Source organism: Lonchura striata, chromosome 7 (assembly GCF_046129695.1).
Source record: "Lonchura striata isolate bLonStr1 chromosome 7, bLonStr1.mat, whole genome shotgun sequence".
NCBI lineage: Eukaryota > Metazoa > Chordata > Aves > Passeriformes > Estrildidae > Lonchura > Lonchura striata.
Genome location: NC_134609.1, coordinates 2,736,410 through 2,748,113, shown reverse-complemented (window position 1 = coordinate 2,748,113; position 11,704 = coordinate 2,736,410). Strand labels below are relative to the sequence as shown.

Genomic DNA, 11,704 nt, shown 5'->3' with positions numbered 1-11,704 from the left:
AGAAGAAATTGAACAAACCTCGGCGTGACGGTAGATTTACTCAGAAGCGAAGAGGATTCGGGGGTATTTCAGGTTACCGAGAACCAGCGGAGGGGAAGGCCCCGTGCCCGCCACCGCGCGGTTCTGCCGGCGCTCGCGGGGGAGCAGAGCAGGGCTGGGGGAGCCCGCGGCTCGGGGTCCGCGGCCGCTCTGCGGCTCGGGGCCGGTCCGGCGGTTGCACCGAGCGCTGCTCCCTCCTCCAGCCTCCGCTGAACCGGCGCTGCCCGCCCAGGCCTTCTCCGGGGCCGCGCCCCACGCGGCGCCACCAGGGCCACCGTCATCGTCGGCACAGCGGCGGTCCCGCTGCGAGCCGGGCCGGGCGGGCGGCGGAGGCGGAGCCACGCCCGGGGCGGGGCGGGGCGGTGGCGGTCGCTGCCCCAGCGCGGGGTGGGCGGGCGGCGCGGTGCGGGGTGATGGAGGCGCGGGCCCTCGCCGCTCGCGCCCAGCTGCTTCGCAGGGCCCCCTGAGGCCCGGCCGCAGCCGCCGCCGCCACAGCGCGGCCGCCCCCCGCCCGCCGCCGGCCGCCCCCCACCGCCGGGACATGGCCACGGAGCCCCCGCGGCCGGCGGGGCGCCCCGAGGGCGGGCGCGGGTGCTGCGCGGGCGGCGGGCGCGGCGAGGCGGAGGAGGCCGAGGCCGCGGCCCAGCCGGTGCTCGGCGCCTCTCCGGGCCCCGCGGCGGCGGGGGGCGGCCGGCGGCGGGCGCTGAACGGATGCGTGCCGCTGTCGCACCAGGTGGCCGGGCACATGTACGGCAAGGATAAAGGCGGTGAGCGGCGACGGGCGCGGGGAGGGGGCGACGGGCCCGGCCGGGTCACCTGCGAGGGAGTCCTTCCCACCCCCGCCCTTCCCTCCGTTTAGCTGAATTCGCCCAGACCGGCTGTGGCGGGCGGGTTCGGCTTCGAGTTCCCTCACGCCCGGCGGCGAAGGGGCGGCTCGGCGGCTGGCGGGGCAGGCGGGAGCGGCGCGGGGCGAGCTCGGGGCTCGCCGCCGCCGTAGCCGAGCCGCCGCCGGGCTCCGGCCGCACCTGCCCGCCGGAGGTGCCGCAGCAGCGCGGGACGTGCTGGGGCCTGGGGCAGCGCCCGGGCACCGGAGCCTCCCCGGCAGGGCCGGACGGGGACCCCGCTCGAGATCCCCGCTACGCACAGGCCGTGGATGGAGCGCTCTAACCGCTGCTAAATTTCATTCTTCTGCTGCTTTTCCTAAATGGCCTTAGTCTGTCAGGACGTGATAGTTATCAGGCGCCCTTAAACCGAAGGACTTCTGCCGTTCAGCTTCATTTTGTCAGGCACCTTTTAAAGACTGGGAGTTCAGGTACCAGCATGCTAGTTCTCTCAGATGTCAGCAGCATGGTTTATCTAACGGGACCAGCTGAACCTCTGGCCACCAGAAACTTCAGCAAATTATTACTAAGCTATTGTTATTTGCTTGTTTATGTAATGATAAATTTGAACCAATGGCTAGGAAATGATCTAATAATAGACAGTATGCCTCCAGCTCTAAATTTCTAGTTTAGCTCCATGTTGAGGAGTAAGGTGTTGGCCCTTCTGATGAAGGGGTCTTTTAGCATAGGCAGCGGTCAGTGCCAAAGCAAGCTGCCAAGTTAATGTTGCCAAATGGCATTTTTTGCCTTTCCAGGACATTGCATTTGGGGTAATTCCTGCCTCCCAGCCAGATGGAAGGTATGCATCCATTCAGTTTGCAGTGTGCTCTCTGAGAGTAGCTACAATGAGTACCTGCTGGCATATTGCCTTTGAACCCTGGCAGTAGGAACTGCCCCTGCTGAATAGGCCAAGGGCTGAATTACAGAACCCTGTCAGCTATCAGTGAATGAAATTACAGTGCTAATGGCACTGTGAGTTTGTCTTATCTACAGCCTGCATCCATGGTGTGCCTTGCTGCAGATAATCTCAACAAAAAGTCATTCTCCTCTTTGCCCCTGCCAAAGGCCGAACTTCAGAACCTTTTCGATCATCAGTGACTGGAATTACAGCACTAAGGGCTCTGTGAGTTTGTCTTACCTGCAGGTTGTTTCCATGGCATGTCTTGCTGCTGATAATCTCCACAGAAATTCTTGTTCCTTGCCCCAATTGCAGACATTGCAGTGAAATGGAGGTGCATTGGGTCCTTGAAGGTGTATGTGTTCCATGTTCATACATCATAGTATAAACATAAAGGCTCACTTCAGAGAGAGCTTTACCTTTGGCACATCAGTCTTACTGCAGTTAGATCAAACAGCACAGGTGATCATCTGTATTTTAGGTGCTACTCCAATGGTTAGGTAAAGCTGGCTCCAGTACATCTCATGGGCTAGACCAAGACTTTTCTGTAGAGGTACCACCATGGTTGATGATCTCATCTTGGAAACTGTTTTATGTAGAAGTGAAGACCAAATCTACTCTGGTACTCACAGCTCTCACTTTTGTAACTCAATTTTCCCTTCTGTTCCTACATACAAACAGACAGAGGACTTGAAGGTATCCAAAGTATTTTTAACTTTTACTTTTTCTAGTAAAAGTACACTGTAAAATTTCTCCTGAATAACCTTCCTTTTCCCCTTTGTTCCCTGTGGCTGCCTTGCAAAGAAAGGCCTCTCACAGCCTCTCTGCATGCATGTGTAGACATTAGGCTGCTGTGCATTGTGACTGCCCTTTTGTTGGATGCTGTGTGCAGTAGTGCCTCCCCAGATAAATCGTGTGTAGTAAGTAAAGTAATGACTTTGGGTTGTGGCTTAATTCCTTAGGCGGGTAGAGAGAGACAGCACCTGGTGGGATGTGTCACCTTACAGAGCCTCCTGCACCTGCCTGTGGTTTGGTGCCTGTACCTGCAAAATGCTGGGGTCTCCAAGCCAGCAGTGGGATTCTGTAGCTACAGGGGCTGGTCTCCTTCAGAGTGACTTGCTTGCTCATTTCAGAATGGTAGCAAGCTTTGCATCCACAGCTAGGGAGAAACGTTTGTGAGATATTTCAGGGGTTTATTTTCAACATAGTTCTGTTGATTACTCAAAAATGTTAATTTGCTTTTTCATATGTTAAAATTCTCCTATTCCCTGTCTGTGATGAAAAATCCCAGGAAGCTGCCAACAAACCCATGACCAACATCCATATGTTAGTATGATCTGCTGGTGGTGGTGATCTCTGCTTCTTGTAGATCAGAGGGAAGATTATGGAGTTTACATCTTTGTGGTGTATGTTGAAACATGGTTCTGGTTTTCAGGCCTGCCCCAGTCACAGTGACAGAGTAGTGCAATAAGTGCTCTAGCCTGTCAAGAATGCAGAGAATGAGGGAACTTTAGATGTCAGTTTATATTCAACTCTTCAAGTAATATGTATCAACCCAATAGTCTGTGGATTCTGCTTCCAGGAATCTTTGCCTGATCTTTCTACCTTATAGATTGTCTGCTTAGCGAAGGCAACATGCAGATTTTTGAGGAGTGTGTGTTATAAAACCTATTTTAATGTTTAACCTATTTTGTTTTAATGTGATTGTTAACAATTCGCATATAGATTATGTGCCATTGAAGTACTTGGTGCACTTTGCAGAGTAGTTTCCAGCATATGCAAAAGGGTACAGGAAGGGGGAACACAAGCTGCTGTGTCTTGAAGATGTTGTGGTAGCCTGCACATGTGTGGCAATATTTTTCCAGTTTTGAAAAGTGCATAAAATCCAACTTTAGGCAAGAAACATGACTTGAGAGCCGTTTTACACAAATTTTAAAAGCTAACCTTTGGCATAGCAAACTATTGAAACAACTATTCTGAGTCTGGTGGTTGTTTTGAAGTAAATATCTTGGTCTCTAAAATTTTTGTGTAGTTTCCAAGATTGCACAACAGAGCCCATTCATAGATAATGGTTTTTAAGAGGTGAAAAACACAATTGCTGTTATAACTGCAAGCTCTCTTTGGGATGCAAAGCAAGTGGCTCATTTTTCTGTTTTCTCACATGGTAGTTGAAAATAGAACCTATTTTGGATACAGTTAACATTTTTGCTACCCTTCTAAGGAAAACAAATTACTGTCTGAAAAGCTAGAAATGAATCCTAGGATAAAAATTCTTTTTCAGAAGTGGGATTAATTTTGCTCAGTTCTTGCTTACATCCATGTCTTGAGCATCCTTGGATACTCTGTTGCATTTCTTCTGCAGGTATTCAGAAATACTGGTGGCTGGAGAGTCTTAAGGCTGTTTCATGAGGTTATTTTGGAGGGTTTTTTTGTGCAGGCTTGATGAAGGTGTTGCCTGGCTGAGATGAAATTCTGTACTGTAATTATGGGTGATACAAATAGTAGCATCTGATAGCTTGGAGTGCCGTAGGGATGCTGCTTCTTGTAGTAAAGACATACTCTATCTGTGCCACTAGTATAGATGTACATCCACAGGACATTTATTTCTGTTCTAGTAGTGAGGAAATGCTTTAAATGTGGTACTCCTTTAAAGTCTTGGCATTGTTGGAAGACAATTTATGAATTATTTTAAAAGGGAGTGTCTGTATAATCTCTTTCAGTTAATGATGGGGTTTTTGGGGGTGGAAGTTTTAATGTCAAATCCCAGTACTATGTTGGCCTTGGGCAGAACTACACCCAGGAATTTATTCAGTGGGTAGAAATAAGAGGAATGAAAGCAAACCTCTGCTAAGGGTTATATGTAGGAGCTGACAATTCTGTCTCTACTGTGTGCAGCAGAAACAGTACAGCTTTTCAATAGGCTGTCCTTGATGGTTAAGTCACTATTTCTGGGGAAAAAAAAAAAAAAAAAAAAAAAAAGGTAAAAAGAAATCTGTACCTTTTAAAACTAAGTCCTGAAGGAAATGCTTCTCTTTTAGGCATACTGCAGCATCCAGATGGAACTGTCCTGAAGCAGTTGCAGCCACCACCTCGTGGTCCCAGGGAGCAAGAGTTCTACAACAAGGTGAGCGTCCCACAGTATGGAGTAGGCTGGCTTGCTCCAGCTGAAATGAGGGATGTGCTTCCTGTAGAAGTACATCCTTATCCCTGCAGTTGGTAAAGTGCAACCTAAATACCCTGCCATGGTATCTGTGTGCTCTCTGGAACTTTCTGCTCCTTGCATGTCACTACTCCTGCCAGATCTACTTCACTCACAGGATTTAAGCTTGCTTATGTCTTCATATGACAGCAGACTTTCAAAGCATCTTAAGATTTTATTGAAAAGCCTTACCTCCTGTCTGTGTTTAAAGGGTTGTATGTTTGATCCCAACTTTCTCACATAACCAAGTCTCTCAAAAGTGCTTACGTCTAAATTTAGCATGTTTTATGCTTCTTCCTAGCCTGGTTTACTGCTAGAAGTAGCTCTGTTCACTGTATTAAAACTCAATTCCTTTAAAAAGTCAATAAATATCAAACCTCTCAATTGTTTTAACTTCAATTGTTGTATTTTTCCTATTGCATATCTTCAGTTTGCTTTATCAGTAACTTTAACAAGTGCACACCAGGAGAGCTGTTGCTTTCCTGTGAACAGTTTCTAGAGCCTGCTCTGTCCTGTGATAGTCTGTCGTGGTTTTTGTGTGTCAGATTGATATGCCATGCCTTTCCATGGCTTATTAGGTATAAAGAGCTATCAGTATCTTCATGCTTGGTGTAAGAGGAGTCTTGAGACCCTCTGCTTGTTGCGGTGTTTGGCTTGGATTTTGGTTGGTAGGTTTCTTTTTCCCTAAAAGTATATTTATTTAAGTTAGCAAAAGACCTTGCAGATTTCATGAAAATGTCTCACATAAACAAAGCAAGGTGTTTTAAGTAAACAGTGTGTTTGATACTAGCATTATTTGATAATTCTCATGATGGGACAGAACAGCAGTGCTTGAGTTACTAGGTGCCGGTTAAATGTAAATATTTTTCTGAGTTTCTGTGTGACTCTCATTGAGATGAGGTTAAGAAATATGCCATCCAGCCTGACTGGTAACTTGAGTAGAAGGAAGAAGCTTGAACAGACTCCTTTGGGCACCAGGCTACTTACTGTGCTGTGAAATCCTCAGGTAAAGACAGTAACATGCTGTCCCTGCCTAAAGCCAGCAGGTAAGAGGGGAAGTTCAGTCATTGCTTGCACATGAACTCTTCACATCAGAGACTATAATTTTGCCTGTTTAAGCCTAGACTCATGTGACAAGCTGTGAGCAAGACCCTGGGCCAAGTCTTTGAGAAGGGAATGTCTGTGTCAGTGTGCTTATTCCTATGCTGTGAAGAAGTCAGGTCTTGATGCTAGTAACTTGCAAAATAAGCTTATATTCTGTCTCCGAAGGCCTTGCAGCTTGCTTCCAGCACTGAATTTTTTTTGGTTGTAAGCCATCTTGGGGTGGGGTTGGGCAATTATTGAAAATTATGAGAGAAGGGGAAAGATGTAGACATAATTAGCTGTGTGTGGACTAGAAGGCCTTTTAGTGGAAGAAGGGAAGGAGAGAACATACATATGTGTTGTGGTGGTGAAAGTACAGGAGAAAGGTCCTGGGAATTTGTTGCTCTTCCATGATTAACTGCTATCATGTTTACTGTCAGGCAAGAGCCGTGTGATGTGGCCTGTAGACATCTAAGCACTACATATTATCATTATAGGATGATAATTGCTCTGGGTTGGGAGGTTCAGGATAGGGTACAGTTTCACATGCAGCTTGAGCTGATCCAAATGCTCATTGTTGCCTAAAGGGAAATAAATGCCTTTCTTCCCATTCCTGCCATCTACCTTGCACCATGATGGTGCTGTTTGGACATTTATGAACTAATTTGACCTATTTGGTAGTCTTGGTAGTCTTCTGTCAGTTTAGGTGACTAAGCTGACAAGCAATGGGAACAACAGCAAGGGTGCCCTGCTTTGGTGACTGAGTTTAGCCAGTCTTGTGGGCTGTAATCAGAGACATTATCACCCTGGAGAAGGCTGATGAGCCTCCAGAGATCAAGGGAAGGATAATTTTACTGCTCCTTGAGACAAGGAGTTGTTTGAAAGGTGACCATGTACAGCAGATGGTGAGAAGCAGTGCAGAAATGAAACAAGTGAAGTAAGCCTGATGAGTCCCAAGCTCTCACTTTGTCAGGGCAAAACAGCAGGTTGGTTGGTAAGATCAAAGCAGGTGGTTGTTCAAGAGTATATGTGGATTTATTGTGACTTTTTTTTCCTTAAAATTTCTGCTCCTGTTCTTTCACATGTGCTTAGGTAGGTGAGTTATTGCTCCCTCTGCATCCGACCTTATGCTAGCATGCATGAACATTAGTGTCCCAGTACCTGGGTTCCAGAAAGAAGGGGGGTTGTCTTTCCTTCTGGAACAGCACACCTCCTCATGTGGAGTAACAGAGAAGCTCTGTAATTTATGGTAGCAAGCAGAGAAGCATGTCTCAGTTTCAGCTGCATGAGTCAGCTGGAGAGCAGCTATGGCAGATCTGAAGCAGAAGTGTCTTCCAAGAAGCAGGAAGTGGTATTTCAGTGTGCAGTCCTAGTACTTGTCAGCTCAAGGCTGCAGGGATTGTGTCGTGATAGATGATAATGAGGCATTAAGGGACGAGTTTGACTAGAACTCTGATATATTTAATGTGATACCAGGTAAATATTATCTTCTGTTTGAGCCAAGGAAGTTTTCTTTTCTGAAACTGTTGGATTTGCTTGCAGCTTGATGAGTGAGCATGACAGAGGTAGAAGTCTGTCAGTGGATCAGATGTTTTTTCCCTTGTTATTGGTGTTTTTTTTTTCTGTTGAGCATGATGCTAAGTACTTACCAGTAGAGCCCTGGCAAAATGGGGTTCCATTTTGGAATGGAAACTTGAACAAGATGTGTACTGCAAAATACTAGTAAGTGATCCAAAACTTGCTCAGAAGCAGTTGGCAGCTGAAGTTTGGAAGAATTCCACAGGTCTCTGTCAAATCTGGAAAATTGCTGAAGCAATTCCTAATCAGGCACTGTCAAGTTACCTTTCTGTTTTCTTCATACTTTTTTCCCTTTAGCAGTCATAAAAAAAAAACCAGAGGTCTTTTTTTGTGAGAGATTATTTCACCAATTAAACTTTTATCTACTAGAGCACTATGTCTCATTCTCTACTGCTAGGGAAGGGGCTTGCCATGTGTTATGAGGGAGGGGAAAAACAGCATGATAAGATTATCATGAGTACCTTATATGATAAAGCATAGTAAAACAATGAGCTGTTTGTTAATAGCTTAACTGGTTTGTTAATAGCTTACCATGCACTGCTTAACTTCTCATTGGAGTCTGACTTTCTGGCTGTAATGTCCACTTGCTATTGAGTTCTGTAAATCTGAGTAATTATCTAATCAAAATAATAACATTTTAATTTTGTTTCTGCAAACTCCCTTTCCGTACCTGAGGGCATGAACTCCTTAAAAACATTGCCTACACAAGCATGGAGTGTTTTACTTGGTATTCTGGTACCCTTATCTGTGTGAGAAAAAGGCGAGTTTTTTTGACCTTGAATAGCTACAAAATACTTTGTTTTCAATAGGTATGAGCAACAAGGGAATGAAACTCATTGAGGCGTAAGGGTGATGTTTATTTAAGGGCTATCTACACTGCTGATCAGTTGTTTCTGTGTAATGGCAATGCTCTGTGAGGGCTACTTTTGGGAGGGAGCAATATACGGTGATGTGGGAACAGGGAAATAGTGTTGTTTGAAAATGTAGTCTTTTCAGTTAGAGAGACTAAGTGAGTAAAAGGCAGTGTGAATTTATGGTAGGCTGCCTACGCAAGCATGCTAGGAAATGCACAGAAGTGGCCTGCTCCTCAGTGTGTTTTGGGATTTGGCTTCAGCCTGGTTTATCCATGCTGAACTGCTCTGATTTAGTTCAGCAGTGCTGATAGAAAGAGGAAACCTATCAGCACTCCAATGGTGATGTGTTGCACCAGGTGAGTTGAAAAATGTGAGAATAGTGTCCTCTGAAAAAGCTAGTGCAGCCGCTGTGTGAGGTAACGCACTGCTCAGCTGGGTGTGGCACTCCTGTCTCAGCCACACCAGGCTGTGCTTCAGGGCACTCTGTGCTAGTGTAGCTCTGCCTTTGCATTTCAGAGCTCTCCAGCACAGTTTTCTTAGTTTGTGACTGTATTTTCCTACAAGCTCTGTGTTAAGCATGAAGAGATGGAGTGCTTCTTAATGCTCAGTAGAACAAGAGAAGGTTGCTGAGCTGTTTGGAAATGGCTACGTTTTCACTTCTGATCTTGGCTTTCACTCAGTGCTGTTGTAAACCTCTTACTATGTGTTACTTTTCTGAGCATGGCCTACTGAAGTTTAAAGTTTTCTAGTGGAGCAGCTAATAAACTGGGATTTTATGCTTAACAGATCAATAAATGCTCCTGTAAACTTTTATTTGAGTTGCCCTTCAGTTTGCCTGTGGTGACTGTATGACACTTGGGGGATGTATAGTACACTTTACCTCCTCCTGCTGCAAACTGTCCTGGGAAAGCTCCTGCAGCATAGGCAGCTTCCAGTGGATGCCTTTTTCTTTTCCCTGTTGGCTGTACATGGGAATTGTTGTAGCTGGTTCTAGTGGTGTTGCCATGTCGTGGCTCCAAATAACATAGCTGCAATGATATAAGCTTTCCAAGGCTATTGTAATGTAAGTTGTACCCAGATTCTCAGGTAGTTCTGTCCCAGGTGCAAGGGTGATTTTGGGAAGTTGGATTGAAAAGGTGGACAGGGTTCTCCCCATCCCAGCTCAGCTCTGGTAACCTCCTACCTCTGGCCAATGCTTGTGAGCCAAGGGAGGTGATTAACTGCCCACAGCATTGTGAAAAGATAATTCAGCTAATTACTTGGCTCTTCTAGTTAGCAAATCTTCCACCCATACCCAGTTAGTGATGGCTCTGTTAACTGCTGCAGCAGTTCAGGGTTTGAGTCCTGCTGACATCGAATCTGAATGCAAGGAAGTTGTTACCAGTGGAGATAGCAGAAAATGTTTTTGTGTCCTAAAAACAAAGCCAGGATATAAGAGACACAAATAGTTCCAACATGTAAAAGAGATTTACAATGGTTAGGTGAGAGTTAGGCACTTGAAGGCTAGGAAGGAATGGTTTTGTGGTTGCCTATGCAATTGTTCTGAAGTTTCCTTTGGATGTATTGAAATGCAGCTTCCATAGGGCAATGACCTGTGTTTGTTTTGCTTTCCTCAAGAACTCACTAGCTCATTTTACAGCCTGATACAAAGCAGGATGGATATTGTTTGTGCAACTTTTTCTGTGTTTTTTTAACAGTCAGTCTTTGAGTTTGTAACCAGGGGATAATGTGTTAATGAAACCCAGTTATGTTAATTTTTCTGAAGCCGCAGTTCCTTGTGCTTCTGGGGTTACAGAAAAGAAATGTTCAGGAATTGTGCCCATTTGGACCATTAGCAGTAATCTTTTCCACACTGTTTCATTTATTTTGTTCTCAATAACCTGCTGCAGCTCCTGGCTATATCTTTTAATTCCTGCTCGATGCTTGCTTTTTTTCTAACTAATTTTAATTAGTATTCCAGCAGCTTTAGGCAGTGCAGAAGACTTGTGGTGATTCCCCCTCCCTCCTTCATGGCATAAAATGAAGCCAACAGTCTGAAAGATGGGTTTTGGCCTGAATTTGCACAGAATTGCAAGAACTGACTCATATGGCTCATCTCCCTTTAAGCCTATATAGCATAAATCATGATAAGGCAGCCTGTGTTCCATAAACTGTTCTCTGCTACTGACAGGAAAGGAAGGGGGTTGGGGAGGCAAAGTACGTCTTGTTTCAGGATAAGTTATCCTATTTTGTAAGCTCAGTGAAATGCTTTTGCACTCTTGATTTAGATGATAATCCTTGGCTGAAAAAGGAGTGGATGATGGCCATTGTGCTGCTGTTGTGTACTAAAATATCCTTATCCTGTGATCACGTCTCTGGCTAAGGTTTTGATTTTCAGTCTTGTATGGACAAAAATACAGGATGCCTGATTTTCTTAACATCTTCTTTTGGAGAGGCAATGCCTTGCCCAAGTCTTTTATTACTACTGCATTTGGAGCTGTAGCTCAGAAGGATCTTTGGCTGTGCCTCATTCTGGTACGTCTGGGTCTGCCACATTGAGATACTGGTACTGAAGTGTACAAATTACCTGTTGGCAAGCACAGCGAGCGTGTTCCGATGCAGTTCATTCCTGCCCTCAGCATCGCTCCTCTGCTGAGGAATTGTCTAGAAAGAATCCTCTTTTGTGGGGGAGATGAGCAAGCCAGCATGTGAAGTTGCCTCTTAACCATGAGCCTGGGCATTGGTAATAAAAGGAAGGACATATAGTAATTCTTAACTAATGAGAAGAAAATGGCTCTCTGACAAAGTTGTGAAATACTGGCAGCTGCTATTCAGATCTTTTTTCACATGAAGAGCTGTCTAAGAGAGATAAAGGATTAAGTGTAGCTGTAAGAGTCGGCTGAGTTCCTACTACTGCTCTGTAAATACTTTTTTTGTACTTCACTGTTAAATGACTGGACAGTAGGACTTGGAAATTTTGCAGATTTTTGTGGTTCTTGCACTCTGCAGCAAAAACAAGTTTGGAAGAAACACATCACACTGTAGAAAATTAACCTAGAGGGATCTGGTGAGTGTCTGTTTCCCATGCTCTTTGAGAATTGTGTATCACAGAAAAAACTACAACCCACTTTAATAAATCTAAGAAACCTTTAAAAAGGGAGACAGTAAGATGCCATTACTGCAATTTGATGCA

The 11,704-nt window shown here is 45.5% G+C and overlaps 1 protein-coding gene across 1 annotated transcript in view; it reads left to right on the top strand.

The window, feature by feature from the left end:
• The first annotated feature begins 580 nt into the window (after positions 1-580).
• The window catches only part of IPMK (inositol polyphosphate multikinase), a 38,037-nt gene continuing 26,913 nt past the window's right edge, over positions 581-11,704 (top strand). The window contains exons 1-2 of the mRNA XM_021535788.3: positions 581-806; positions 4,857-4,942. Of these exons, the coding sequence (XP_021391463.3) occupies positions 581-806; positions 4,857-4,942 (312 nt within the window). The remainder of the gene's footprint in view (positions 807-4,856; positions 4,943-11,704) is intronic.